A 26,819-nucleotide genomic window follows, 5' to 3' on the forward strand; every position below is an offset into this window, starting at 1 on the left:
AACGATTCAGCTGTTTCGTAAGAACAGGGCTAGGAAAAAATATGTTGTTTTCCCCTTGTGACCCTAACAGCATCCGTTTATCAGGAAGCAACTGCCTCCCTGGTCTCTGGCAGTGATTATCAGCTGGCCTGACTGGCTTAGTGTACCCCAGCGAGGGATTACACAGCATGGAGTCTACACCAGACAGCATGGCATTCACACCCATCCAGGGAAAGGAACTTTATCTGGGGATACATTTCAGAAGAATGTATTTCAAAGGTTTACAGGACTATAAAAAGAGGGGGAGTGACCCTCTCCTAAGTTATCCTTTACCTGAGGAGACATGGAAAACTAGTGCATTCGGAATCCCTGTGGAGCTCCTGATCAAAAGCTAGTTATCCATTGCTGGAAAAGGAAGATTTGCTGCGGAAACCAGCTTTTACAAAGACTGTAGCTTGTTAAGTTAGGTCTTAGCCATTAGAAAGTGTAATTTACTGTTCTTTTTTGTAACCCTTTCTATCTTTATCCCATATTTTTGAATCCATATTAAAACCAATCTCTTTTTAATTAAATAAACTTGTTTTACTTTTTATCTCCAACCCAGTGCTTTGATTGTATGGAAGTGATTGTTAATTCCAGTCAAGGCAACAAGTTGTTGTTTCTGTCTCTTTAAAGGAGCAGCAAACTTAATCTCTTTTGTTATTGCAGTGTGCTAAGGCCTGTGCATTGCAGAGCGACATCTCTGAGGCGCTCGGGGGCTAGAGTTCACTAATGGTTATCTGCTAGGCAAGGTTAGGGCTGGGAGAGCCCTGAAGCGTTTGTTGGCAAGGCAGACAAGTGTGTCAGGTAGTTGTCACATAGTTTAGGTGCCGCAAAGCTCCCACTTACTGAGGCTGAGAGGGGTAGCACAGGGTCTCCCAGCTCTGGGTATTCCCAGCAGCTTGCCAGACCCATGTTAGTAAATTATGGTGACCTTTTCTTTGAAAGCTCTAGCGACCCCATTCTTTGGAGCAGGAGCTTGAAATTTGGCAGGGGATTGCAAAAAGCACATACCTGACATAAATGTTTGTGAAGCACTCAGTTACTGCAGTGATGAGCGCCACAGAAAAACCCATGAGGAAATGAATAATTCTGTTGTTAGAACAAGATTTGTGGTGTTGGGCCACGTATACATTAAACTTTGAGGCTAAAACAAAATATTGAACAGCTACTCTTTAAGTGAGGACTGGCCATTCTGCGCATGGAATGAAGCAGAGATCCTGTGGAACAAATTCTATGTGATCGTATAATTTAAGACTGTATAATAACACAGATGGACAAGAGGGCCAAATTAAGGTTCGCCAACAATTTTAATTCTGCTTAGCTTTGGAGTGCTTGACTTTGCAGTTGTAATAATGTTCTTTTCATGTAGTTTTCTTGTATGTAATTTTTATTTAAATTATTGAACGAATGCCTATGTAAATGTGAAATACTGTACTTTATCACATAATGTTATTTAGAGTATAATTGGAAGGATTTTAAGTCAAAGTTGTAGTGACTTCAGTAGGAGTTTTGCTTGAATGAGGACGGCAGGATTTGGCACTTTGTCAGCACAGCGTGGCATAATGCATGTTATGGAGCATTTAAGGATTTTAACATAAGGCAGGATAAACACCAGGCTGCTGATGTGCAATCACCTGTTCATTATTTCTTATGTAATCACCTGCTTGTAATGGATTCATCTGGAAAATAAGCAGTTTCAACAGGAGCCTGTTACAAAGCTGAACTCTTCCCTCTAACCCCCTGTTGTTCTATATTTTATATTTGGAGTAAGTAAAATGGTCTTTAATAGTCAGAGAGGCTGCTCACTATTCCAATCTGTCTTCCAGGAAGCTTGTTTTAATATTTTTCAGCTGTAGCTCTCACATGTTCTGCAATGATCTGAATTGATGCACATGTGGCAGTTGCTTATCCTCTTGAGATAATCTGCTTTCAAGTTTACATTCAGCAGTTTTAAAGGCATCACTAACAGTGCACGTCAGTAGTGCTTGCTTTTCATATATACCATCATACTTTTTGTTATTGGTGGCAAATAGAGGGAAATATCCAGTGTTTAGATTAAATTGACACCAGGTGTAAGTTTTTGTGTGATTCTCACATCTGGGTTCTTGTATTTGCTCTTGAAAGCTTTGTATTTTTAACGTTTTTAATGAAGTGTAAAGCTGTGTGCCTGGTTTTGGAGGCATGTGTTAAATATAAATGTCTTGTTAATTAAAATGTGTCCCGCTCTCTTTGTCTCAGAATGGGTCTTTTTCATCCCTGGTATATGCTCTTGAAGTTATACCAAGGTTGCTTTTACACTGGTGAATAGTGGGTTGCTACTATTTATCTTCATACATTTCAGAAGACATAAAGCAACTCATTTATATTTCCCCTTCCCTTTGCCATTTGCAAGTTATGTGGTTATCCCAAATGCAGGAAAATAGAAGGTAATAGCGTATAGCATTTATCTTCATTATTTAGGGGGATGATGTAAATTCCTAAGTCAAGGAGCCACTTAACTGTTGTGACAAACCATCCCGTAACAAGTGAATTGTAATAGTCTATCTAAAACTGAGTAGTTACGTTTTGTATAAACAGCAATATAAAAAAATGAACTGTTAGTTATTATGTTGATTACACCCTTCTCCAAGTTTTTCAAGGGAATATCTACAATTATCTGAAGATTGTCAGTGCCAAGGTGGAAGAGGAATTATGCAGGGTGGTCTGAGGGTGTTTCAGTAGGAATAAATGGATACAACAGAGCAAAGGAAAACTTGCATTGGCCTTCAGCAAATACTTCTTAACAGCACGATTTATTTGCCTGTCCAATTATTTCCCATGGGAAGTGGTGGAAGATTCAGTACTAGGGTTATTTAAAGCTCTATTGGACAGCCTCTGTCCACCTCCATTGAACACTTTTTGGTATTTGAAATCAAATCACAAACAACAAGATTAAAATGCTGAAATCTAATGTTCTGAGAGTAAACAAATAGTGTTTTAAATAAATACATTGGCTTTCTTATTCCTCCCATCAGTGGCAACCTCAGGCAAAGGCTGAGGGTAGTATGGTCATAAAGGTTAAAGTTGGAACCATCTCCTAACTACTGTAGTGTGTCTCTCTCAAACACTTTCCCTAATACCTTCCAAAACAACATTTTGTCTGCCGATGGGCAGTGGGTTACAGCTTATGACTCTTTTAGCTGGCTGGTTCAGGATGTGCCAATAAAGCGAATGAAAATGCTTATTTTGGTATATTTCCTGGAATCACAGATCTCAGTATGTGCAACTTTATATAGTAAAAATGTGTGTCCACACTGGGGGTTTGTACTACTTTAATTATACCTGTTCTAAACTGATATCGCTAAAACAATACAAAAACTGTGTGTGGACCAGCCCTTAATGGAGGGAACTGAGTCTAGCCCAGGGATCGGCAACCTTCGGCATGCGGCCTGCCAGGGTAAGCCCCCTAGCGGGCTGGGCCGGTTTGTTTACCTGCCACGTCCACAGGTTCGGCTGATCGCAGCTCCCAGTGGCTGCGGTTCACCATTCCAGGCCACTGGGAGCTGCAGGAAGCAGTGCTGGCTGCTGCTTCCCGCAGCCCCCATTGGCATGGAGCAGTGAACTGCGGCCAGTGGGAGCTGCGATTGGCTGAACCTGCTGACGTGGCAGGTAAACAAACTGGCCCGGCCCGCCAGGGGGCTTACTCTGGTGGACCATGTGCCGAAGGTTGCCGATCCCTGGGCTAGCCCTCCCTTCACTACAGGGGAGGTTAATGTAGTAAAGATCCTATGAGAGGTTTACAGAGCCTGTGAAGAGGACCACCTGTGAAAAATAAACAGAAAGCTGAAGTTGCATTTACTAAAGATTCCCTTTTTTATGAATGCTTCACTCCCTTGCCTTGCCCTTAGATATGGTTTTTAGTTTTCGATCATGTAATGCTGTTCTTTGTTTTAGTATAGGATCAGAAGTGTTACTGCTATGGAAAAGGTCTCCAAATGAAGAGAATAGAAAAGAGTAATACATAAATAAAGTTTCATGACTATCTGCCTGTTGTATTTTTTTTATATAAATCTTCCACATTCGGTTTTCTATGTGTGATATCCATGCAGCTATGGGAGACAAAATATGTAATCATTGTGCTGCCTTGAAACACTTCTCTTGGTTCTCAGCATTTTTGAACTTTCTGTCACTCAAGTTATAACTCCACACAAATAATAGTGCTGAGACTTAAACCTTCTGTGCATGAAAAGCAGAAGCATTTACGGCTCTGGTAAGTGTAAATTTTCCTCTAGAAAAACTATAAAACTACATCAGTATTAAAGCAATTTATTATATGAGGGACACTGACTTTTCTGCATACCTAGTTATGCATTTCATCACTGAAATGTGAAACTGGGACAGTTTAATGTGTAACATATTACAAGTCCATGAATGTGGATGTTAGAAGATTCATAAGCAGGGGCTCTCATGCAAGGGTTGCTGTTAACGCAACATTATTATCTGGTATCAGTTCTCCATTTTTGTTTCCCCACATGTAACCTGAGAGCCTCATCCATCTCACTGTGACAGACAAAATTGTCAGCATTAAAAAGGAAAGTTTTACTTTATCAGAAACAGCTGTGTAGGATATAGTTCATTTGTGACCAAGGCATAAACGACACTTTGCTGTATTTTAGACATAGCTGTTTTATGTTGTTCTTACAACTTAAAAGGGCCATGTTTAGCTCAAGAGACCTCTGTTTTGTAACAGTTGTCACGCTGGCTTCCCCCATGACCAGTCATGTGTAGCAATCAGTTTGGTCAACACAGAATAGGGACCACACTTGCCTTAACAAGTTTTCCATCTGCCACGGTGATCACATATCACTCCTCATTCATTTGTGTAACAGCCCCTGAAAATTCCTTTCCTCTGACTTGATTAAACTTTGTGCTCCAACTAGTTTTCTTGCTGAGTGACAGAGAGCATTATAGCAATGTGAGCTTTACCTTATGTATGGGAAGAAATCCTTCTTTGAAAAATATTCAATATTTGGAGAGTGATATTTGATTAACATTTTAAATTGCCAGGCAAATCATGTTGTTTCAGACATTCATGTGTATATTTTCTCCTCTCTATGCCTAATCCAGACCTTAAGGCTCGTTTTGACAGGCTTGTAAGGATTTCCTATCCAGTCTATGCTATCATTATGGGGCTATCGTTTATTTTTGTCCCTGGTCTACTTGTATATAGCCTCAGATACCTAAGAAGTGAAAATTTGCTGATGTCACTGGGATACCATTACGGCTACCCCATTCATTGGTTGACCAGGAGAGACTGAGAAGTCAATGGAACCTTCTTCTTTCTGTCTAAGACTGAGTGGATCTCTTCCATGACTCTTGAAATCCTACTCGTCCATGGAGAATCACATCATCCCTCTCATACCCAGGTTTACAATATAGCAGTGCAAAATACTGCTTTCCAGTCTGCTGGGCCATACACTGGCTACATGACACCAAAATGTTGCAACTCATTGCTCCTGCATTGGATCCACATATTCATGGTTATTTGTCAGTCCATCAGAGTAGAGGCGAAACAGACAGTGATTATACTTGTGGACAAGTTTGCTTTTGCAGATTGCTGTTGGCCTGGCTTATCTCTGATTTCCTTGAAATGAACAGCTAACCTGCAAGTAGGGTGAATAAAGAGTTGGTTAACTTTCTGTTGATACTTTTAAGGAATGTCTGCAATTTCCTCAGAAATCATAACTTGAAGGATGCACAACAACATAAAGCACTAACATCTATTAAGGAGACTTGTTGCTAGGGAAAATATGATGTTACGCAGGATGGTCAAAAAATCCTTTAGAAAATTGTAGTAAAGGGATTCACAAAATATGCCACTTTAAAATTTACAGACACAAATAGTTAATAATGCTCTATGAATTGAGTGCTGTAAACCCCAGGATATTTAAGCACATGCCTGACTTCAAGCACATGAGTATTCTTATTGATTTCAATGGGCCTACTCACGTGCTTAAAGTTAGGCATGTGTTTAAGTACCTTACTGAATTGGGACCCTGGGGCAAGAAGTCTTACTATGATACAGCAAAACTATGAATTCCATCTCTTGAGAACAGAGCAGTCACAGCTGGATATACACTCATCACATTTTGGCAGCTTACATGAAAGGATTTTCTTTTTTGTTCAAACAATGGCAATGTTGGTCAATTTCAGTAATAGATTCGCTTGAAAAATCTTTGTATCTGCACACCTATCTTTTAAGACCTTGGAACCTGTCATCTGAAAGACAACATTAAGAAACAAATAACTAAAGACACCACAGAGCCTGAACAGTCTGCTAGAACAAATGGTAAAGATACAGCACTTAATGAAGCTGACACTTTCTAATCCTTGGATGCTTCTAATTCGTTTATTGAAAGCAATAGTCATTTTACTGAAGAAAAATCAAAGTAACAGAGACCTATGTTTTCAAAAGTGACAACTAGTCAATTTGGGTGCCTCGGTGTTTGGGTGCCCAACCTGAGATACCTTAAAAGGTCCTGATTTTCAGAAAGCTCTGAGCATCCTACATTCTAAAAATTTGGCCTCTTTAACATGTCTCAAGTTGGACACCCAAAATCACTAGTCTATCCTGAAATTTTGTCAGATATTTTTTAGTTAAAGTAGTGTTGAATATAAAGCAAAGATACAGGTGATGTAAAATATGTAACCCAAAGAAAATACACAGGGCAAAAAAGGGCAAATCCATGCTTTATGTGTATCTTAAAAAATAAAAATGGAGATGAACTTACATAAATGTATGTAACATAGTCCATGCTTACACAGTGGGCCTCTTTGTTTTCCTCTAGGGGCTGGACTACATAGAGGTTTGAGTCAGTTTATAGATCTAGGTATTTTACCTCAGGCAGTAAATGTTCATACTTTCAGATCTAGAGGACCTAGGTTCAGTCTCTGCATCTCATAAACCATCTGGGGGTGCCATGCTACGTCTACATCAGCCCATAACTGCCGTCCATGACGTTTCTTCTCTCATGTTATATTTATTACTTAGGGCCAAACCTTACAATGCTTATTTGGCCCTTACTAAGGCATCCGTCCTCTTAATTCTGTGGGAGGCTTGCCTCAGTAAAGGACTGCAGGATTTGACTCTTATTTGAACTTATAAGATAAAGTGTATGGGATAAAGGGGACATTCATTCAAAATTATCTTTAAATTGTTAGGCCCCCTATCCTGCAAATGCATGTGTGTGCTTTTACTCAAGTGTACAGTTACACATATGCTTAAGTCTTATAGGATCAGGGCCTAAGTGTGCAACTGGTTTTCTTTTGGTAAAGGGAGATTCTGAAGCATCTCACCTCAGACCCTATCCACTACACCGTGATCCCAGCCTCATGGCCAGTCCCTCCAGGGATTTTGTGTTCTGCAGCCAGTAGGATTTGCTTCCATTGATGTGCATTACACCTTCCTGTCTGACAACCAAACCTGGTTTTCCCATGTGCTAGTGCAGTGTGTTACTGACCAGCCACTGGAATATTTTATAAGAGGTTCCACTTACTTATTCAATAGAATGATATTGTGTCTTAACTGAAGAAAGTCTTTGAGGCTTGTCATGGAAAGTTATATAGAGGAATTGGCATTTTTAATGTAAAAACATCTCAGATAAAGCTTTAGCTGCTAAAAGTATTAATGCCTTCTAGCAATTTTATATGTATTTGAATATCAACTCTGCAGTGAGCTTGTCTTCTTTTTTTTAAAACTTTTTTTTTTGTTTGGTTAGCATCCTACTTTGTGATGGGATCCAACATTTGGTTTCCCACCAGCAGGACATTTCAGAGATGCCATGACTTGAATTACTTATTGGAATAGGACTGAGGTTTAGGCAGAAAGAATACAAATTTTCTAGTAGCAAGTTGCTAGCATCATGGGGTGTTTACAAAGAAGTGGTTTAAAGAAAAATCTGTCTCTAAATAAGAGTGAGCCCCTTGTCTAACAGAGCTATATTGCTTTCATGTTAGCATAGAACAGTTAGGAAAATACCTAATTAGCTCTGTGCATTTGTACTGTCCCAGAAAATATTTGTCTTCAATAACAGAAGCACAACTTTTTGGCTCCGATTGTCCCCCCATTCGCTCTTTGATTCTAAAGGAAGGGAGCAAACAATAGCCAGATATGACAGTGGCTGGCGCACCCAGAAAGAGGGGAGAGGGAACGGTTTCCTGGCATACATCCGGTGAGCACATGGAAGTTCCTCCTCTCCAACACTGTGTAAAAGCTCAACTGCTGGGCTTTGGGTTGGTGTCAGAGGACAGTACCTGATCCGGGCAGCATGCTTCCCTCGCAACCTGGTAGATTCTGCGCTGGGATTTCAATCAGGAAACAATGAGACTGGCCCAGGATAAGACTCTCTTATTGGACTCTAGACTGTCCCAAGACAAGATGCTCTGATGTAGGGGCAAAGCATTTTTTGCAGCTGGGCACTGGATGTGGAACACTTGATTAGGGGAGATCAGAGCCTGACTGCTTTCAGATCTAAATGCAAGACCTGTCTGTAGGAGAAGGCATTCCCCCAGGAATATCATTTGCCCAGGAGCATTCCACACTTTGGGAGATTGGGTTGGGAGGAAAGAGAAGGCAGGGAGGAAATAAAACCTTTATTCTCCTTTCCAGACACATACACTGGAGACAAAGGAAGCTGTGAGAGCGCTTCCATTTCAGGCATACTCAGTGCTATCTTTACTACAACTGTTGTGTGGCGTTTAGATATGACCAAAGAGGAGCATTTCTGATGAGGAACTTTTGTGCCAAGTTTGTCCCTGATATATAACTCCATTGGCGTCAATAGGACCAGTTAGGCTAGGGATTAATTTGACCCCTTCCTTTCCCACTACACACCATCCTCAATACACACTCAACACAATATTTTATTGCCACAATCCAGATAAGCAGAATTTGCCACAGAACAAACTTCAGGAAAGGGAGTGATTCTAACAATATAATTCTGGGAAACTGAAACCCAAATAAGGCCTGTTACTCATCTGTGTATCTCAAAACACACAGTAACCTAAACCATTTGTTTATTTACATGGCAAAGATTTAACCAGAAGTGAAGTGTGGGATGTCAAGAACTACTGTTTCTACCGATTCACTTTAATCTCTTGCTTTATTATTTATTATCATTTCTGCTGTGATACAGCTTAAGGACTATGATCAGGGCTTCTTTGTGGTAGGCACTGTGCATGCAACACAAAGACAGTCTCTGTTTCAGAAAGCTCCCAGTCTAAAGTTTGCGAGAGCAAATAAATAAAATGAGAGACCTTCCCTGAGCAGATTTTGAAGCCCTAAATTTGTTTTGATATTTAGCTAATATCTGTAGCAAATGCCTTTTTCTTTATAGGTGGGTGAGGTTTGCAGCGTGGGGGGGAACGGTGTAGGTGAATATGTAGGGCCGTATTCTACTTATTTATATTGAGATAAATATGGAGTAACCCCATTGTAGTGAATACGATAATTCCAGATTCTCCCTGGTTTAACGGAGAGCAGAGTTTGGTCCTTCAGTTTTCTTTTACATGGTACAATATGAGGATGTCGGGGGAGAGAGGAACATTTGCTATTTTATATAGAGAACATAATACAAAAACAACCTACCTAATGGAAGGGGACCCTTGCAGAGCCCCTGCACCAATCGGCGTCTTTCATTTAGGAAAGGAAGGAAACACAGGAAGGAGAGCAACATAGGAAAAAAGAATAAAGTGAAAAGGGGCAATAAAAACAAGGAATGGGCTAGATAGAATGAGACAAAAGAGCTAGAACCTTTATAGGAAAATACCCAGATGATGCTAGGGTAGGTACGCATTTTAGTCTGTTGTTATTTCTTTTTAAGTGTGTGCAGGCTTATTTAAATACAGAGGTTTCTGGACAGTCCATATGGTCATTTCTTTTCTTTTCTTTTTTACCAATCCCTGCACCAGCCTGCACTGGATTCCAGATGTTAGATGTGTATCCTCCAAATGGCTGTTAGAGCAGTCCTGCTCTCGCCCCATTTCAGTGGATCTTTAGGAAATGTTAAAACACGTATCTGAAAAGTATCCTACCAGGTGATGGGTGCCAGCGTGGAGGCATGGGGCATCTGGGGTCACAATTACACACATCCACTAGCCCAGTGTTTCTCAAACTTTTGTATTGGTGATCTCTCACACAGCAAACCTATGAGTGCAACCCCCACCCCTCCACCCCTTGTAAATTAAAAACACTTTTTTTGTATTTAACACTATTATAAATGCTGGAGGCAAAGCGAGGTTTGGGAGTGGAAGCTAACAGTTTGTGACCCCCTCCCCCCATGTAATAACCTTGTGACCCCCTGAGGGGTCACAACTCCCAGTTTGAGAACCCCTGCACTAGCCATACCCCTCCAGGTAGGGGTTCTGTAGGTATTGGGGGTCCCCTGCTTTAGCCCAGAAGTTGTAATAGCATCCGCAAGAGGGCTGCAGAACCTCTATTGTCAGAGAGATGGATTCTGTCCCTGCAACCCCCCTTTGCTGCACAAAGCCTGTTCACTCAGCTTGTGTGTATTTTACCCTGTGGGCCTGCTTTCCTTCTCGCGGAGTTATAAATCCTGCCACCTTCTTCCTCCTAGTCTGTGCCATTTGTATTTTCCCTATTCCCATCCTGAGTCTCCTTTTCTCTTTCTTGAATCTCTTCCCCACATCTCCTTTTCCCACTTCCTCTACAGAGCGTCTCTGATGTATGTCTTCTCTTTCCCCTCCCTGCTGAAGTAGGTGTATGCCCTGGGCACGGAACCTGGCCCCTGGGCAGGAAGGTGTTCTAGCAGCCTCTGGCTGGGGTGGGCAGAGGGTGTGGGGGGGTGTCACTGTTTAGAGTGGACTGGACTTCCACTTGTGCAGAGGGGAGGGAGAAATGGATGGGGCTTGCTTGGCCTAATGTTCTTTACAATGAGCTAGCAGGGAGGCCTCATGCCAGGGGCAAACCAAACCAAGGGGAAAAAATGGAAGCATCTAATACCAAAAGCACCATAATATGTAGGTATTTCTCTGGTGCCCTTTTCAGTAACTTGGTGCTAGGAAACAGGATGCACTCTCTCCCCAGCCAAGAGAGAAAACAGTGCTGCATAGAAATGGTAGTTTCCTCAGGGCTGGGTGACTCAGGTCCTCCTTATTCTTAACTTATGTCTTTCTCTTTTTCTTTCACCTGTGTGTGGGTGTTACTGAAACAAAGCTGCCAGTGCCTCCCTTGTGTGCTGTACATCAGCCCTGGCTGTTAGACTCTTACATTACAGGCCAAATGCAAGTAGTGTGGATGGGATGGGATGAAGCTGATAGGACTTAAATGAGGGGAAAGATGGCCCAGAATGAAGGGATGGACTTAAAACAACATTTGAATAGGTGGTGTGCAGTCATACCAAGGGTCTGATCCAGCACCTGTTGAAGTCAGTGGCAAAGCTCCTATTCATTTCAATGGTGCAGGATCAGGGCCCAAATTCCTAGATAAAAGTGAAAGAACATGGCCAAGTGCTGTCTGGGAGTCGCACGTTCACATGACTTTCCCTGCCTCCCCCTAGCAAATATAGTGAATGTGGGAGATACACATGTGCTCAGCAATGTGCCTTTATATTCAATGAATTAGGGATGACTTATTGGTATGAGTGAAAGATGATTCACAATACACCTCAGACAACAGATTTATGTTCCATGTGGTTAATACTTTGTATCTTTCAATTATGAAAAATACCAGCATCTTTTTTTTTCTTCTTCTGCAGCATGTTTCAGTAATGTTTCCTGCTGGTATGATACAAACCAGCAAATAATCTTTCTGTATCAATGAATTTGTTTGTCCTTAGCTGAATAACTCTAATAGTTTGCTGTTTGAATAGTTTACACTAGCCTTTGTGTTATTGCTCTTATCTCCTTAGGTAGAGAACATACTGATTTCTTGGTGAATCACCGCAGGCTTTTAAAAGTTGTTCAGATCTGATTTCCCTGTTGTTATCTTACCTTACAATGAAATGATTTTTCTTTAATGTGACTAGTCAGGAGTGTAGCTTCCAGACATTTATGGGAGTGTTGCCACAGTCCTATGCTGTATGTTTCACCTGTGAAGCTGTCTTGTGTTTATTGCTTCACTGTATCTTTATATCAAAGGTATTAATTCAACTATGTTTTTAAAAGCCAGCCTCCGACCTGAATAATTTATCCAGATAATTAAAAGTCAGTAATTATTTCTGAATAAGTCAAACTCTTAGTGCTTAGTTCTTCCGTTTCTTATGAACTTGAATTCAATGGGAATTTTGGCTGTGAGAACAGTAGTCAGGTCCTTTTTGGATCTATTTTTGTTGTAAAACTCCCAGATCATAGCATTCCCCCTCCGCCCCCTCAAAAAAAGTTCATTAATTTAACCTTTTGTCTGCTTATTTCATTAATGTGAGGCTAATGATGTGATTTAATAGAATTACAAGCAATTTCCATGTTTCTAATCTAACAAAGCATTTATTTATCATAGCATAGAATGAGAACCAACCTAGAGGGCATTGGCTTTAAGAAATGGGCTTAGAGCTCTTTCTGAATAAGGCAGAATGCAACAAATTCCTATTTCTATTTTTTTCTTCAAGATTAAAATAAGCATTTTTTTAATATCCATTATTATTATATGGTGTGAAGGCCCCTATGGTTCCTACCACATATGCCCTAGTATGCAGAGAAAAAAACCCTTGTAACAATAAAGCATTCCCCCACTACAATTACATACACCTTACCACCACCCACTCCTAATGTGGAAGTAATGTATGCTAAGTAATGTTTTCTGGAGCTCCAGGAAAGATACGGTCTTCACAAGTGAGTGAGAGCAATAGGTAGTAGAAAGCATTTGCGAAAATGTTTGTAACACATTGTGACACTTCTTGGGTTGTGTGAAGCATATCACTACCACCTGACCTTTGTGTGAGGAAGCTTTGTCTGTGCCTGCTGTGGATCAGTTCCTCAACTTCACCAGCCACGGTCAACACAAGCACTGGCTTCCAGGCCTCTGTAGGCCCTGTTCTCTCTTTGCAGGTCTACAATAGGCACACTCCAAGCCCTGAGGCCTCTGAGCATCTCCCTGGAGTGGCCAGCCTCTGATCCCCAGAACACTCACAGTATGCACTGGTCCTCTGTTCGCAAAAATACAGTATTCCACAGCTTACCAGTTACACGGTAGACTCCAGCTCCACTTAACACACAGCACTTAGATTTGATTATAGAGGAAGCAAGAATACATTATATTTAATAAAGAACAGAGATTCAAATGATAAGCAGAAATATTAGAAACAAAGAGTTACATATAAAATCAAATCATAACACACTTTCTAGAGCCTAAACTCAACTAACAAGACATTGTCCTGTCATAGAGAGCAAAAGCTCACCCCAAATCTTTCCAGTGTATTACAGCCAGGCTTGGCTGTGATCTTCTGTTCATGAAACAAGCACACTGTCCTTTTGCCTCCTCAAGGGAAAGATCCAGAATGTGTCTCTGTCCCTACCGTTATAGTCCAAAAATCCATTGTCATTACTTGCAAACAGAGTTGTCCCTGTTGCTTGTGTTTGCCTGTCTAGACTCTCCCTTGGAGACTTTGCAATCACCTGCTTAGCATTTTGCTCAGACAGTAAATAGGTGTTTATTGTGAAGCAAACAATAGTCAATTTGCATTTAGACAGATACATAAACACATCATGCCTGAAAGAAACCTGTTTCTCACCTTTTGGTGACCAGCCCCAAGTCACAGACCTTAAGAACATAATTTTCAGTATATAGACATAACTCCTTACATATTATCTGTACATATATTTCTCAATGATTATGAGGAGCAGTGTGTCAGGCTTTCATTGGAGACCTTATGTGACATTCTTTGGTGAACTACTACGTAGATACTAGAGGATCCCTGCAACCCCCATGCACCCGATGCCCTCTGTCAGTTGGCACCAAGAGGTCCCTGGATCACACACATACTTAAGTAAAACAATGCAGAGAAGTCTTCCCCACAAGCAAAACACATAGCAGTTGACTGGGAACCAACAGAACCACTGGCTGAAATTATAAGCCATATGCTGATCCAGAGAAAGAAAGTTTTAAGATATCTTAGGCATTTATAAGTGATCCATCATTATAGTATCTGACTGCCAAATACAGTAATTAAAATTCGCATAGTAGTCCCTAGTGGACTTTAATATTTGTCTCTCCCAGGTATGGTATATATTTCTAGTTTGTGCCATCTTGCTGTTGTCATTCCCTGTCTTTGGTTAGTGCAGAAATGCCTTTGCATGTCTTGAAATATACTCTAACAATGGTTAGACTTTGGCTTATCCATACCTCTTCCAGCAGTTGGTTTCACAAATGAACCCCTTTGACTATGTTATTTTCAGTTCTTGAGAGCTTCATTTTGGGCACGGTTAACTCGTTAGCTGCATCATCTCAGAGGGAGGCAGCCAGGGCCGCCAAGAGCGGGTTCGGGCCCCGGTGAAAAATGTTTTGCAGGGCCCCCAGCAAGGGCGGACCGGCTAAACAGGGCCGACAAAGCCAGAGAAGCCGGGCCCCAGGCCTCCTTCCGGACCACCAGGCCCCGGTAATTTGTACCGGCTTCCCCTGCCTCTCGTTCGCCCTGAATGCAGCAGTCTTGATAGTTTGTGAACAGAGAGGTGACTTCTGTGTAGGGTCCCAGCCTGTTGAGAATATTTATACTAGTGCTTTGGATTGACACTGGAAGCAAACCAGGAGCCACTGGAGGATATGTTCTTGGCACTGTTTCCAGGTAGGAAAGTGATCTTATGAGATCCGTATAAGGTACAGTTTACTTCTTGTCTTAATCATCAGCCCCAACTACCATGAGTTAAAATAATTTAGTTGGCAGGCAGTTGAAAGTATGAATTACTGTGGCTAGATCATCATCCAGGAGGAGGGATGGACATAGTTGCCTGCTAAGCTGGAGGCAGAAGGAAGATCATTTTCACTACCATTACTGTCTGGATTAATGACTAGTCCAGTAAAACTCAGATATTTGTCCTGCATTAATTATTTCTGCTCTTAATGGGAATAAATAAGGCAAGGGTAGTGCACACAGAGTTGCTTGCGACTCAGATACAGGCACGCAATAATGCTGTTTGCGGAGCAGCTATGTATGCCACTTTGAGGGTAGATATGCACATTCCACCCGCTAGCCTGAATTTGGCCCTATGTAGACAGGAACCTTTCAAATAACCAATGTATAAAATTCGTTGTCATGCAACAAGACGAAGCTCTTTTTTCCTGTGTCTGAAAAGTTAACAAGTGTCACAGTAGAAATGGTTAGTGAGCTCCTCGATTTCAGTGCATGAGTTAAAAGGACTCCTGTTGTTGCAGGGGAAATGTAGAACAGGAGGGAAGGACTGAGCATAGCCTTTTGTTCTTCAGCTGATATATGTTGTTCAATCATTGGCTGGTGCTAATGACTGGAAGTCTGCAGCATCATGTCTAAATGGGAAAGCTTAGGAATTAAATAAATATCTAAAACCACGAAGCAACGAAAGGGGTGACTGTGTTTTTACTACAGACTGTTTAATGAACCTGCCAACACAATAACTAGAACCAGTGCCTCTCGATGTGTAAAACAATGGCATCATAGAATGAATCCAATGCCTTTGTTCCTGGAAGACGCAAGTGGTTATTGTGTTGTGGAGGTAATGGAGAGAGTGTTTTTAAGTGTATGTTTTTAAAGAGATTGTTCAGGTTGACCAGAGGCTGGAAGCGGTGCTCTTATTTATTTATTTATTTATTTATTTATTTTTGGTAATACATAACATGCTACGCTTCCCTGTTCGGTTAACTTTTAAGAAACTTGTGCTGGAATCGTGACATCTCAAAACATAAGCTCAATGCCATATGCATGTCTAAATCACATACAAAGGTCACATTCATGGTTGCATGTAAATCTCATCATCAAAAACTTCTGAGCAAATAGCAAGAAGAAGACCAAGTATAGCATGTTCAGACTAAGCATTCAAGTTTGCTTAACAGAAGTGTTTTCGCCCCTTTGATATCCATATCTTTGCAACAACTTTTGTCTGTCATTCCATACAAGGGGCTGGGAAAGGAATTAGGTCTCAGTGCAAGAAAAGAACAGCTATTTCTCTGTGCTCGGCTGTTGTGCCCCAAACAGCTTATCAGTTGGTACTTACATCCCTTGATTTATTTTGAGGTTATTTGTACAAGGTCAGAGCTGATAAATCATTGGTGTGTATGATGTCAACCATGCCTCCTTTGTTTCTTATCAGGTGGCAGTGAAAGTTATTGACAAGAAGAGAGCCAAGAAGGACACCTACGTCACCAAGAATCTGAGACGTGAGGGGCAGATCCAGCAAATGATCCGACATCCCAACATAGCTCAGCTGCTGGATATATTGGAAACTGAAAACAGCTACTACCTTGTCATGGAGCTGTGCCCTGGGGGCAATCTAATGCACAAGATCTATGAGAAAAAAAGACTGGAAGAGCATGAAGCACGCAAATATATCAGGCAGCTTATTCTAGCAGTGGAGCATCTTCATCGGGCCGGGGTGGTTCACAGGTAAGGTAGAAAGAGCTGCCTGTGAGAATTTACTCAGGAGCATTTAAATGATAATTTATATATTTATTATTTTTTTAAACTTTGATATAACATTTTCTGTTCAGGTTTGTGGCTAATATTGATGTTCTTATCCTAGACAATAGTGAACATCTGTCCACTTGAGCCCCAGCAAAGTTCTTAAGTATGTGTGCAACTTAAGTAAGCACGAGTAGTCTCATTGATTTCAGACACTAAAAGTTATGCACGTGCTTTGCTGAAGCAGAGCCCTACTTCTACTCTTTATATCTAGAGCTTTGCATCTTCGAAGCACTGAACAAACATAACTTGTCTTCCAGCCATCTCTGAAGGTAGATAGGTATAGTCTCACTTTAAAGATGGAGAAACTGCAACACAGAGGTCAACTGACTTGCCCAAAGTCTCACATCTGATGAAGTGGGTTCTAGCCCACAAAAGCTTATGCCCAATAAATTTGTTAGTCTCTAAGGTGTCACAAGGCCTCTTTGTTGTTTTTATTAAGCTGGTAGTTAGAACTGAATTAGAACATGGTAGTTCCTGGTTCCTACTTTCACTCCATTAGATTGTGTTGCTTCCCAAAACTGCCACATGATTTAAAAATCGAAGCAAAGCACAGAACTTGGCACATTTCAGTCCATGTCACAATCTCTTCTGAGGATAAATCTAGAATTGGCATGGCAGGAGCATTGCAAGAATTGAGCAGAGCAGTACTAGAGAAGAAGGATGATCTTGTTATATATACATACAAATGGGTTCAATTCTTGGCTCTGCCTCAGATTTCCTGTGTGACCATGGGCAAGTCACTTAGGCCCAGGTCCTCCAAGGTACATGGGCTCCTAAGAGGATCTGGGCCTAGTTTTTGTGGGTTTCAGTTATCCACCTGTCAAAAGGGGAATAAGTATAATTCCTTTCTCCCACTTGTTTTCTGTCCTGTCTATTTATATTGCAATCTCTTTGGGGCTGTGTGTATGCAGCATTCGGCACAATGGGGGCTGATCTCAGCTGGAGTTTCTAGCACTACTGTAATATAAATAAGTGTGGGAAAAATTATTTCTTCTACTGGTTCCATTGCAACAATTAGGTAAATTGAATGTACTGACTCAAGTTGAAATAGAGCCATGACATGGAGTGTTGCCATTACCTTTGCAAAAAGTGCCACACATGGTCTGGGCCTTGATTTTGGGCAGGAATTGAGGCAGCACAGTGTCCCTTCACACCACATTGAGGTCCACATTGTGCCCTTCAAAGATAAAAGTCTCAGGTGGGGGCTTTGGGCGAGGAAAACTGCAAGGATTTCCTCACTGAGATTCCGGTGTTATCTTTTTCTGAGGGGGAGGGGTTTGTGTGCCCCTCTTGTGTCCCCCTTGTGTCCCTTTACTGCTCCAAAACCTGGCTGATCTCAAGGATTCATGGGAGGCCCTGGTTATCCATGCAGAGCCCCAGTGGTGGCTCTGGCCTCATCTCCCCTCTCTCAGCTCCTCACCAGCACACATCAAAGGGAGTCATGCTGCTATGCACCATCTGGCTGCAGCGCCCCCAAAGAGGGGAGATATGACCTGGGGTATATTAACTTTTCCAGACAGGTTTCATGGGAAGGAGGAGGACTCTTCTGCACAGAGAACTCTCCATAGGTGCTGGGGAAAGTGGGGGAGCTGCCCTGGAACCACCCAAATTCCCATCTACACGGAGGGGCTGAGCTCCATGCATGGACGCACACGCAGAGGTTGGAGGGCACGATCTGTCTCATGATGTTAGTCTAGTATTAACTTAGAAGAAAAAGTGCCACCTATTGCATTACTAATACCACAATACTGCCCATAGCTTTTCCTTGGAAGTCTCCTATCCAAGTAGTGACCAAGTCCAAACCTGCTTGACTGATACAATGTGGCAGGATCAGTCAGTATAGTTGTAAGTATTTTCTATGGAGGCTTAACCATTCAATATCTTGTCTTCCATTACGAATGTGATACTTGGAGTATCATAAAGAGACAAGAAAGCCCACTGGAAGGATAATTAGAATTTGTTGCATTGGATCTCTGTTTGCATAAGAAAGAGAAATGCTAATAGCTGCCTCTGGAGTTGTCCTTCAGCCTACTGGGCTTTGGGCTATAGAAGCTCTGAAAATAGACTGCTCAATCAGTAGCATTAAAAAAAAAGAAAGAAAGAAAGAATCAGTGCGGAAGTCTGATTCATTCTCACCCTGAATGCAATGACAATATTCTCTTGTTGTTGTTGTTATTTTTAAAACCGTTTCAAAAATAGCAGCACTCAAATCTATTCTGTGATCTGTGGGTGTTCACATTCCCTGTTTGATAAAGAAAACACAGCCGCTGGGGTCTCATGTGGGCTGACATTGTTGGTGCCCCTTTCAGAACTGGTTCTTTTGATCATTCATCCTCTTGAATGGAGATGGGCATTTAAAGAAAATAAGTAAATTGTTGAATATTTTGTTCCAAAATTCACCAAATTTGTCAGCTAAATTATTCACTGAATATACTCACAAATTATCTTCCTGGTTGTGCAAGCTGGGTGAAAAAAATTAGTTAAATAACATATTTGAAATATTATAATGAAACTCAGCTAAGCTATCTGATGGATATTATTTACCCAGCTCCACTCATTATAATAAAGTCTTGGTATGGTGAGAAATCACTCTGATCTCAGGATCAGATATGGGACCCTGAATTCAAAGGAAATGTGTCTTTTAAGAGTATAGTGACATGCAAACAGTTTATAATTCAGAAACTCCAAGCAGCCTCATTTATTTTAGAGATAAGTAAATTGCTTGTGTATATGTATTGTAAGTGATGTAGGTTGCCATAGACACATGCCTTCCTAGACCTTTCTGAGGCCAATACTGACTGTGAAGGATGTAGAAGGTAAACTCCTCAGTGCAGGGGCTGTCTTTTCCTAAAGGTGTAGCCAGCATTGAGAACTCTGTAGCCACTACTGGAATACAAGATAATATATACCCTAAATATAACATTTTTTTAAAAATGTAGATCATTGTTATGATGAGAAGAGCTGGTTGGTTGTTAAAATTGTGCAAGTAGCAAGCTCAAATATGACTCAGATAGGAATCTTTATCTTTCCCTCTGACAGAAGAAAACAAACCCAAATGGCAGTATATGGTGAAGCTTTCTCTTTTCAGAGGGTGTTTACACAGGCCTTCATGCTGTCAAAAACCAGGATGAACATTAAATCCCTTGGGAGCGTAAGGACAACAAAGAAAATGAAGTGAAAGCCTGGGTGCTTGCAACAGCATCCCACAGGAAATTCTCAACAACCTTTTTAAAGTAATTTTAACAAAATTCAATCCTATTCAGTGCAATTACTGTCAGAATGTCAAAGAAAGGAATTTAATAATGTATTGGGAGCAAAGATAGCTTTCTGTATACCCTGTTTTTTCTATCTTTTTTCTTCATGGAAATATATTCATACCTTCTGTTAGGATTGTGCAATTAAAAAAGATCAGAACTGTTGGAGAAAAGAGAAATATATATGGATAGGAGTATCTATATATTTTCATCTACCGTCTCCTTCTCTCTCCCCACCACCTCCTCCCAACAAAAAGCACATTGAAAAGAATGAAGGTGGTGTCCTAGGATTCAGTCGTTTAGGACATCATAAGATTCGTGCATTGACACCCCTTGCTTGATGTGTTAGCTTTGATAACTTTTATCCTATTAATTTTAAGTGCAAGTAGTCTGGTGGCTGGTGTAATATTTATGACAGATCTTTGCACTAGAGAAGAATGTCTCCTTTTGAAATGCAAAGCTGGTTTATCATTCTATTTTATGGTATATTTCAAAGTTACCATTAGTCATTCTCTGTTGGAGCACAATGTCATTAACAAACTAAGCATTGCTTTAAGGATGTCAGTCCAAATTCCCTTTTCACTTACACTGATACTACCACATTGACTTCAATGGTCTTGGGCCCAATGAATATTGTTTGGTAACAAAAATGGTCTCTTTGGAATGTACATAAGCATTATAACTGAATCCATGCAATCTGCTGTCTATTTCACCTCCAGCTCTTCTTGTGGCTATAAAGTGGTTGAGGGTGGGTGAATTAGTGTTGGGTTGGTTCTTTTCTTATTTTGTGATGGAGAATGTAATGCAGGATGCATCCACCATCACTGCTGCTTTGCAGTTGCCTGCTGATAACAAAACATTGACTTCCAGCAAACACATTGACTCCCTGCCCCCCACCTATCATAAAAATAAAATGCAAAATGCAAAAGAAGCCTCAGGTTTGCTGTGTGACACCGGAAATGGTAGTGGATATTTATAAACTTATTTTAAGCTGCCCAACTAAAGACTTGAACTACTGGCTGGAATAAGCGTTTCAAAAGCGGGCCCTAAAGTTATGCATGAAACAAACAAACAAAAAATCAAAAGAGGGAAACATATTTTCAAAAACGGGGAATGACAACAGCATGTTCATAGTTTCACAGCGCAGGAAACTATAAATATACTCTGTTTCTCTGTATTACAGTAATAGAGCTTGGTCTGTGCTGAAGGTCTTACCATTTCTAGACCTTAGTAACTAGCAGTACAGCCAGCACCAAGTGTTGACTCAGCCCCTGCAAAATCAGGAGATTTAAAAAAAGAATGTTGGGTTCTTTTACTTAGTCTCCTGGTTTCTGAACCTTTAGGATTCACCCAGGTCATGTGTTCAAGCTTTTCACTCATGAAGGCTGGAAACTTACTTTTGTGGAAAAACAAACAAACCAAAACATGAAAACTGATATTTTCCTGTAGTCTTATGCCACCACGCCAGGAACCTGGACTTTAAGGGACACACCAAAAAGTGTGAAACTCATGCCAAAATTGCGAAAGTCACAAAAATTGCAACATTGACCTAGGGCCTTGATCTTGGAAAGATTTCTGCATGTGCTTAACTTTACTCACTCTGGGTAGTCCCATTGATTTCAATGAGGGCCAGATTGGTTTCTGTGTCCCTGCGTAAGTTGTATATGCGCTATGTGGCTTGGCCATTTTAAAAGCATCCTTAGTCAGAGTCGATTAGATGTGTGTTTGTTTTTATTTTTGTTTTTTATTTTCTGTAAATCAGCACAATATGTTTTCCTACTCTCTCTTACAAATACAGCTATGAGTGTCGTCAGTTCAAATGAATTATCATGAACTTTCTCAACTGAAGATATAATTTGGATACACACATTCACTCAAAACAGAATGAACAGAGCAGAGCAAAAAAGAAAACAATACAGAAATTTCAGTGCATTAACAGTCAATCCTGCTCCTGCAGGGTGAGCCCAAGCCAGGCATAAAACCAGCTGTGATCAAAATGAGATAAATAGCATGTCAACTCCACCTCTCCCAAGGCACTGACCTATTCATTCACTAATATTCTATTCTGTAAGTGCTCTCTCTGCTAGGAAAGGGCCCCACACTCACTGTGTGGCTCTTTTCCTGAAAAATTTCCCATCATTACTAACACCGCTTCAGCTCCATTGAAGCATCATAGGTCAAATGCCAGAGACTGCCTGGAGCCTTAAGCACCATGTTATCTAACCCTGCTCAGAGCAGGTCTGTGTGGTATAAATGCTGGCGGGTGCCTTGTCTGTGTTAATGCTAACACTGATACAGCGTATGCAATGGTGGGACATTTTCCAGCAAAAAGATGTAGTGTAGACAAGGCTCCTCTGGGGTACTCTGCTTCCTCTTGCAGCACCTCAGACATAATTTACTTGGTGGGAAAAGTGTTTCTAACTAATTGGAGCCAAAGTTCACTTGCTGGTAGATAATAAGCTGGATGTTTTTAAAGAGTCATTTTGCTGTTGCTTTTGGGTTCATCCCCTGAGGTTAAAAAAAGAAACATGCACTCACTGGGCCTGATCCAGTGTGTCCTTAGGTAAAACCCCACTCACTTCAATCACTTTTTAAAAGCGATATGCTTATAATAATCTAAAATGGAATATTAATGAAAAAATCATTCTTGGGAACTACCTCTTAGAAATATAAACAGACTATAGGGACAAAAAGGGGACCTTACCGCTGTTACTACCACTTTCTATTGACAATATTCCTTTAAAATATTCTCCAAACGTACCCCTCTCCAGATTTGCTATATTGTTGTCAAAAAGACTGATCCCAAGGGTGTGTATGCACCTCCTCCATGCATATTGAACAGGAACATTGTACACAGAGTGGGCTTACTCATTCACACGCTCAGAGTCCACATCCCTGAAAGCAAAAATAATTGCGAGGTTATGGCTTGATTTGACAGGGAGGTGGGTGTTGCTTTGGTTTCTGATTTTACTGGTTTGAGGTTTTGTTCTTTATTTCAAAGAACGATTAAAAATAAATAGAATGGCTCTCAGGTATAAAAAAAGGCAATAATCATTTCCACTGTTGAAATGCTGAGTTGTTCACCAGGTAAGGGCTAGTCTGCACTAGAAAATTAGTTTGACCCAGCTATGTCACTCAGGAATATGAAAAATCCACTCCCCTGAGCGATGTAGTTAAGCCAACCTAAGTCCCCGTGTAGACAGTGGTAGGTCAATGGAAGAATTCTTTCACCAACCTGGCTACTGCTCTTGGGGAAGTGGATTAACTACAGTGATGGGAGAACCCCTCCTGTTGGCGTAGGTAGTGTCTACACTTGAAACACTAGTGAAAGCAAGCCCTAAGTAGAAGTATACCGATCTAGTTCACAGTGCTGCATTTTAAAAAACTTTCAGATTAACAAATTAGTGGTACATATGGACTACTAGATCAGTTACCATGGACTACTAGCTCAGTTACCACTTACCGGGAAATCTGTTGAGAATGCAGACATATGGGTAAACAGCATGGATTAACCAGGTCTGACTGCACTCTAAGGTACAGCCTGTCTATTTTTAGCTACTTTGTTTTTCTCTCTGTCTGTGACACTTTTACTTTATCTTTTTTTATTTTTCTTAAACTTTATTTCTTTTACATGTCTTTAGTTGTATGTATTTTTAGTCTTTCTATTCTTTCACTCATTTATCTTATTATTTTAATTACCTTTGTGGCTTTTTTATTCCTTCTGTGGGCGTTTTGCCTGCTTTTCACTGATTTTCAGCTTTCATTTCATCTAGCAATTCTCTCTCTCCTTTTTAAAAATCTTACCTCTTTCTCACTCATACTTTGTCTTAATCCTAAAACTTCCTTTTAACTTCCAAATCGTTTCTCTCCCTGTTCAGAGATGTAGTATTGTCTAGTACTGGACAATTCACTTTACTGCATGAAATTCTGTTTGCTTCTGTTGATTTCATACCAGATCAACTTTTTTCCTGGTGCTTTGCCCCTGTTAATTCCCTGTGGTCAGTATCTACCTTGTTGTTAAGCATATGACAGCCTCTCTGAAAGTCTGTGCATACAGGCAATCAGACAATGAAGAAATGAGATGTAGGTCTCTCAGGCCCAAAGGATACGGGTAGTAATTTGGGAGAGGAGTAACAAAATGCTTTAAGTGTAAAACTAAACTCAGCTTTAACCATGGAACCATGTCCACTGCTTCCCTAATTCGTAATAGCTATTACTATTTCTGAATCTTGTAAAAAACCCGTTGAGAATAACAAAAAGTTGTTTCATCATTTCAGATGCTCACTCAAAATATTTTATTTCTTTCAGAGACTTGAAGATAGAAAATCTGTTGCTAGATGAAGACAACAATATCAAGCTTATTGGTATGAAACTCTTTTGGCAATTCCAATAACAGAAATCTGTGCAATCATATAAAGGGAATTTTTGAGTCTTCACAATCCTCCACGTGACAACACATAATGGTGTTACAGAGAGATGCTGAGAGAGTGCAAATAGCATCCAAGCTGTTGCTGAAAGCACCCTGTGAAAAATGTTCCAGTGAATTCAGATTTATTTATTAAAAGTCCAATCCGGCAGTTTTTACTTAGGCAAAAGTGCTATTGAAATCAGTGGGAGCATTGCCAGAGTGAGGATTATCGAAGTGATACCACAAAAATAATTTGTTTTACCCTGTTAATTTCATATTTATTAAGTGCTGGATTCTGCCCCCAGATGCACATGCTTCTGCTGAAGTCAGATGAGAAATTGATTTAGAAGCTTGTTTAAAAAAATAAAATCAACAATGGACTCTTGATTGTATTACGGCACCCACTGTATGCAGTGCTCAATTCATTCAAGTCCTGCAGACATTGTAGATTAATCGTCTATGAATATATTCTTCTCTCACTGCCTGTGTGTAACTCCCATTAATGTTAATGTGGGCATTGAAAGGAAAATATGCCCCTTATTAAAGAACATCTGTTTATATTTATTTCCATGCCTACACATTTTCCAGCAGCAGTATCTTTAGTTGTCTACTTAGAAGCCAGATTTTTTCTTTCACTCTGTCTTTGAAAGAGAGGTTTCGTCATCTTAGACTTGATGAAAAGTGTTGACTAAACTTAGGTCAAAAGGTGAGCCAGTTCATCCATATGAACGATACACATCTCTGTGCAAACAAGAAGGGACTGCTAATGTATTTTAAAATATCCAAAATCTACTTAGGAATTCAGTGTTTTGAAAAATGGCCATGACTTGTTAGTCACTACATTTTAGTGAATCAAGTAACTCTGGAAAGATAATAGCAAAACAAAATGTTGCATTGCCTCAATTGCAGGTCAAGAGGATATTGATATGTTACCATGAATCATTCATCAGTAATGATAGATACCACCCATTATCTCAGTTTAGCAGCTAAGTGAGACCAGATGGTTTGTAACACTGTAATGAGAACATCTGACGGATTTAAAGAATTTCTATAACTTTCTTGTTATTTGGGGGTTTGATTATCCAATAGTACATACACTTGACATCCAAATACAGACACAGTCAGATGATTCAGATACGATATAAAACTGGTGTGCCAAAACAAAAACAAAAAATGTCTAAACTGTTTCCACAGTCTTACTTGCTTCAGTTGCATAAGTAAGCACAGTGGGTGGTATGGAAAGGATAGGGAAGGAGATGTTTAGATCTTCCTTAGACTAGCTAGCATTAAAATAAATTGTCCTCTAGTCCTCACAACTGACAGCAGCTTAACAGTAGCAGATTGTACTCAGTATGTGTTTTTAAAACAAGGCAATTAAATCCCATTGTCCAACTGTATAAATTATAGGACATAAAGAGCTTTTTATTAGACTAATAGTTTATTAGACTAAAAGTAAAAGCAGATTTCCAGTCAATCCAAACAGCTACATTGTATCACAAGTTAGCTGAAACCCCTTGTTTCAGGTTCTCCTACTGTAAGGAAATCCTTGGATTTAATTTTCTTGAGAAGGCCACCGTTTGATGAAGTAATCCAAAACAGATATGAATTTATCTTTTAAGTTATCCACCAATTTGTTGGCTAATGCGTCTGCTCTGAACAATTCTTTATTTGACACCTTAGTGATTGGTCCTGATACCTTAGCAACACCAGTTCAGGGCAACTGCACTTGTATTCCCCCTCTATCGTCCAGCAAGGACATCCACTTTCAGGCTTCCGGCTCCCCAGCTGTTCACTCTCTTGGGTGGAGACATGTGTCTCTCTTCCGCTTGACGAGGGTATCTCCAGGCCACGCAGCTCCCTGCCTTCACTATAAATTCCCTAGCAAAGTCAGGCGCCTAAGCCAGCCTGCTTTACTTTTCTCTTCAAAGACAGTACACAGTGTAATTGCCACTTTAGTTACCACACAGCTCTTTCTAATCAAGCACATTTACTCTTAAGGTAAAAGCACTACAGAGAAAACGGATTAAAAACAATAAAAGAACCTACATGCATACTAATCAGCTTACCAGAGATCACCCCCTCACTCCAACAAGGGTTCTGGCTGGTGAACAGTGCTTCAAACCTTACCCAGGGGTTTTCCTGTGGTTACCCATTCATAACTCCTTTAGCTCAGAACAAGCACTCCCATGAATCTGTGAGTTACTCCTTTATGTCGTTTGGGCCTTTTGGTCCTAGGAATAGGTGATTCATAGACAAAGGTCTCATCCCCATGGTGAAACTCAAAAGATCAGGTCAGGAAGTGGGTATTTGCATTTCCCTCCTCCAAAGTATTTCCTAGGAAACCTACTCAACTAACAGCTCATTCTTGTCTTAACCCATTATTTAAGAGTCCTTTGAATCTCATAACCCTTCCCAAGGTTTGGATTAGTCGTGTGTCCTAGACAAGTTACATACAATCCCACACACCACAAACATTTTTAATACAACGAGCTC

The 26,819-nt window shown here is 40.5% G+C and overlaps 1 protein-coding gene across 1 annotated transcript in view; it reads left to right on the forward strand.

Annotated features, from left to right (window-relative positions):
* HUNK (hormonally up-regulated Neu-associated kinase) overlaps positions 1–26,819 on the forward strand; it is an 81,653-nt gene that overhangs the window by 17,997 nt on the left and 36,837 nt on the right. Inside the window, exons 2-3 of the mRNA XM_044980440.1 lie at positions 16,294–16,586; positions 24,227–24,282. Of these exons, the coding sequence (XP_044836375.1) occupies positions 16,294–16,586; positions 24,227–24,282 (349 nt within the window). The remainder of the gene's footprint in view (positions 1–16,293; positions 16,587–24,226; positions 24,283–26,819) is intronic.

Source organism: Mauremys mutica, chromosome 1, assembly GCF_020497125.1.
Source record: "Mauremys mutica isolate MM-2020 ecotype Southern chromosome 1, ASM2049712v1, whole genome shotgun sequence".
NCBI lineage: Eukaryota > Metazoa > Chordata > Testudines > Geoemydidae > Mauremys > Mauremys mutica.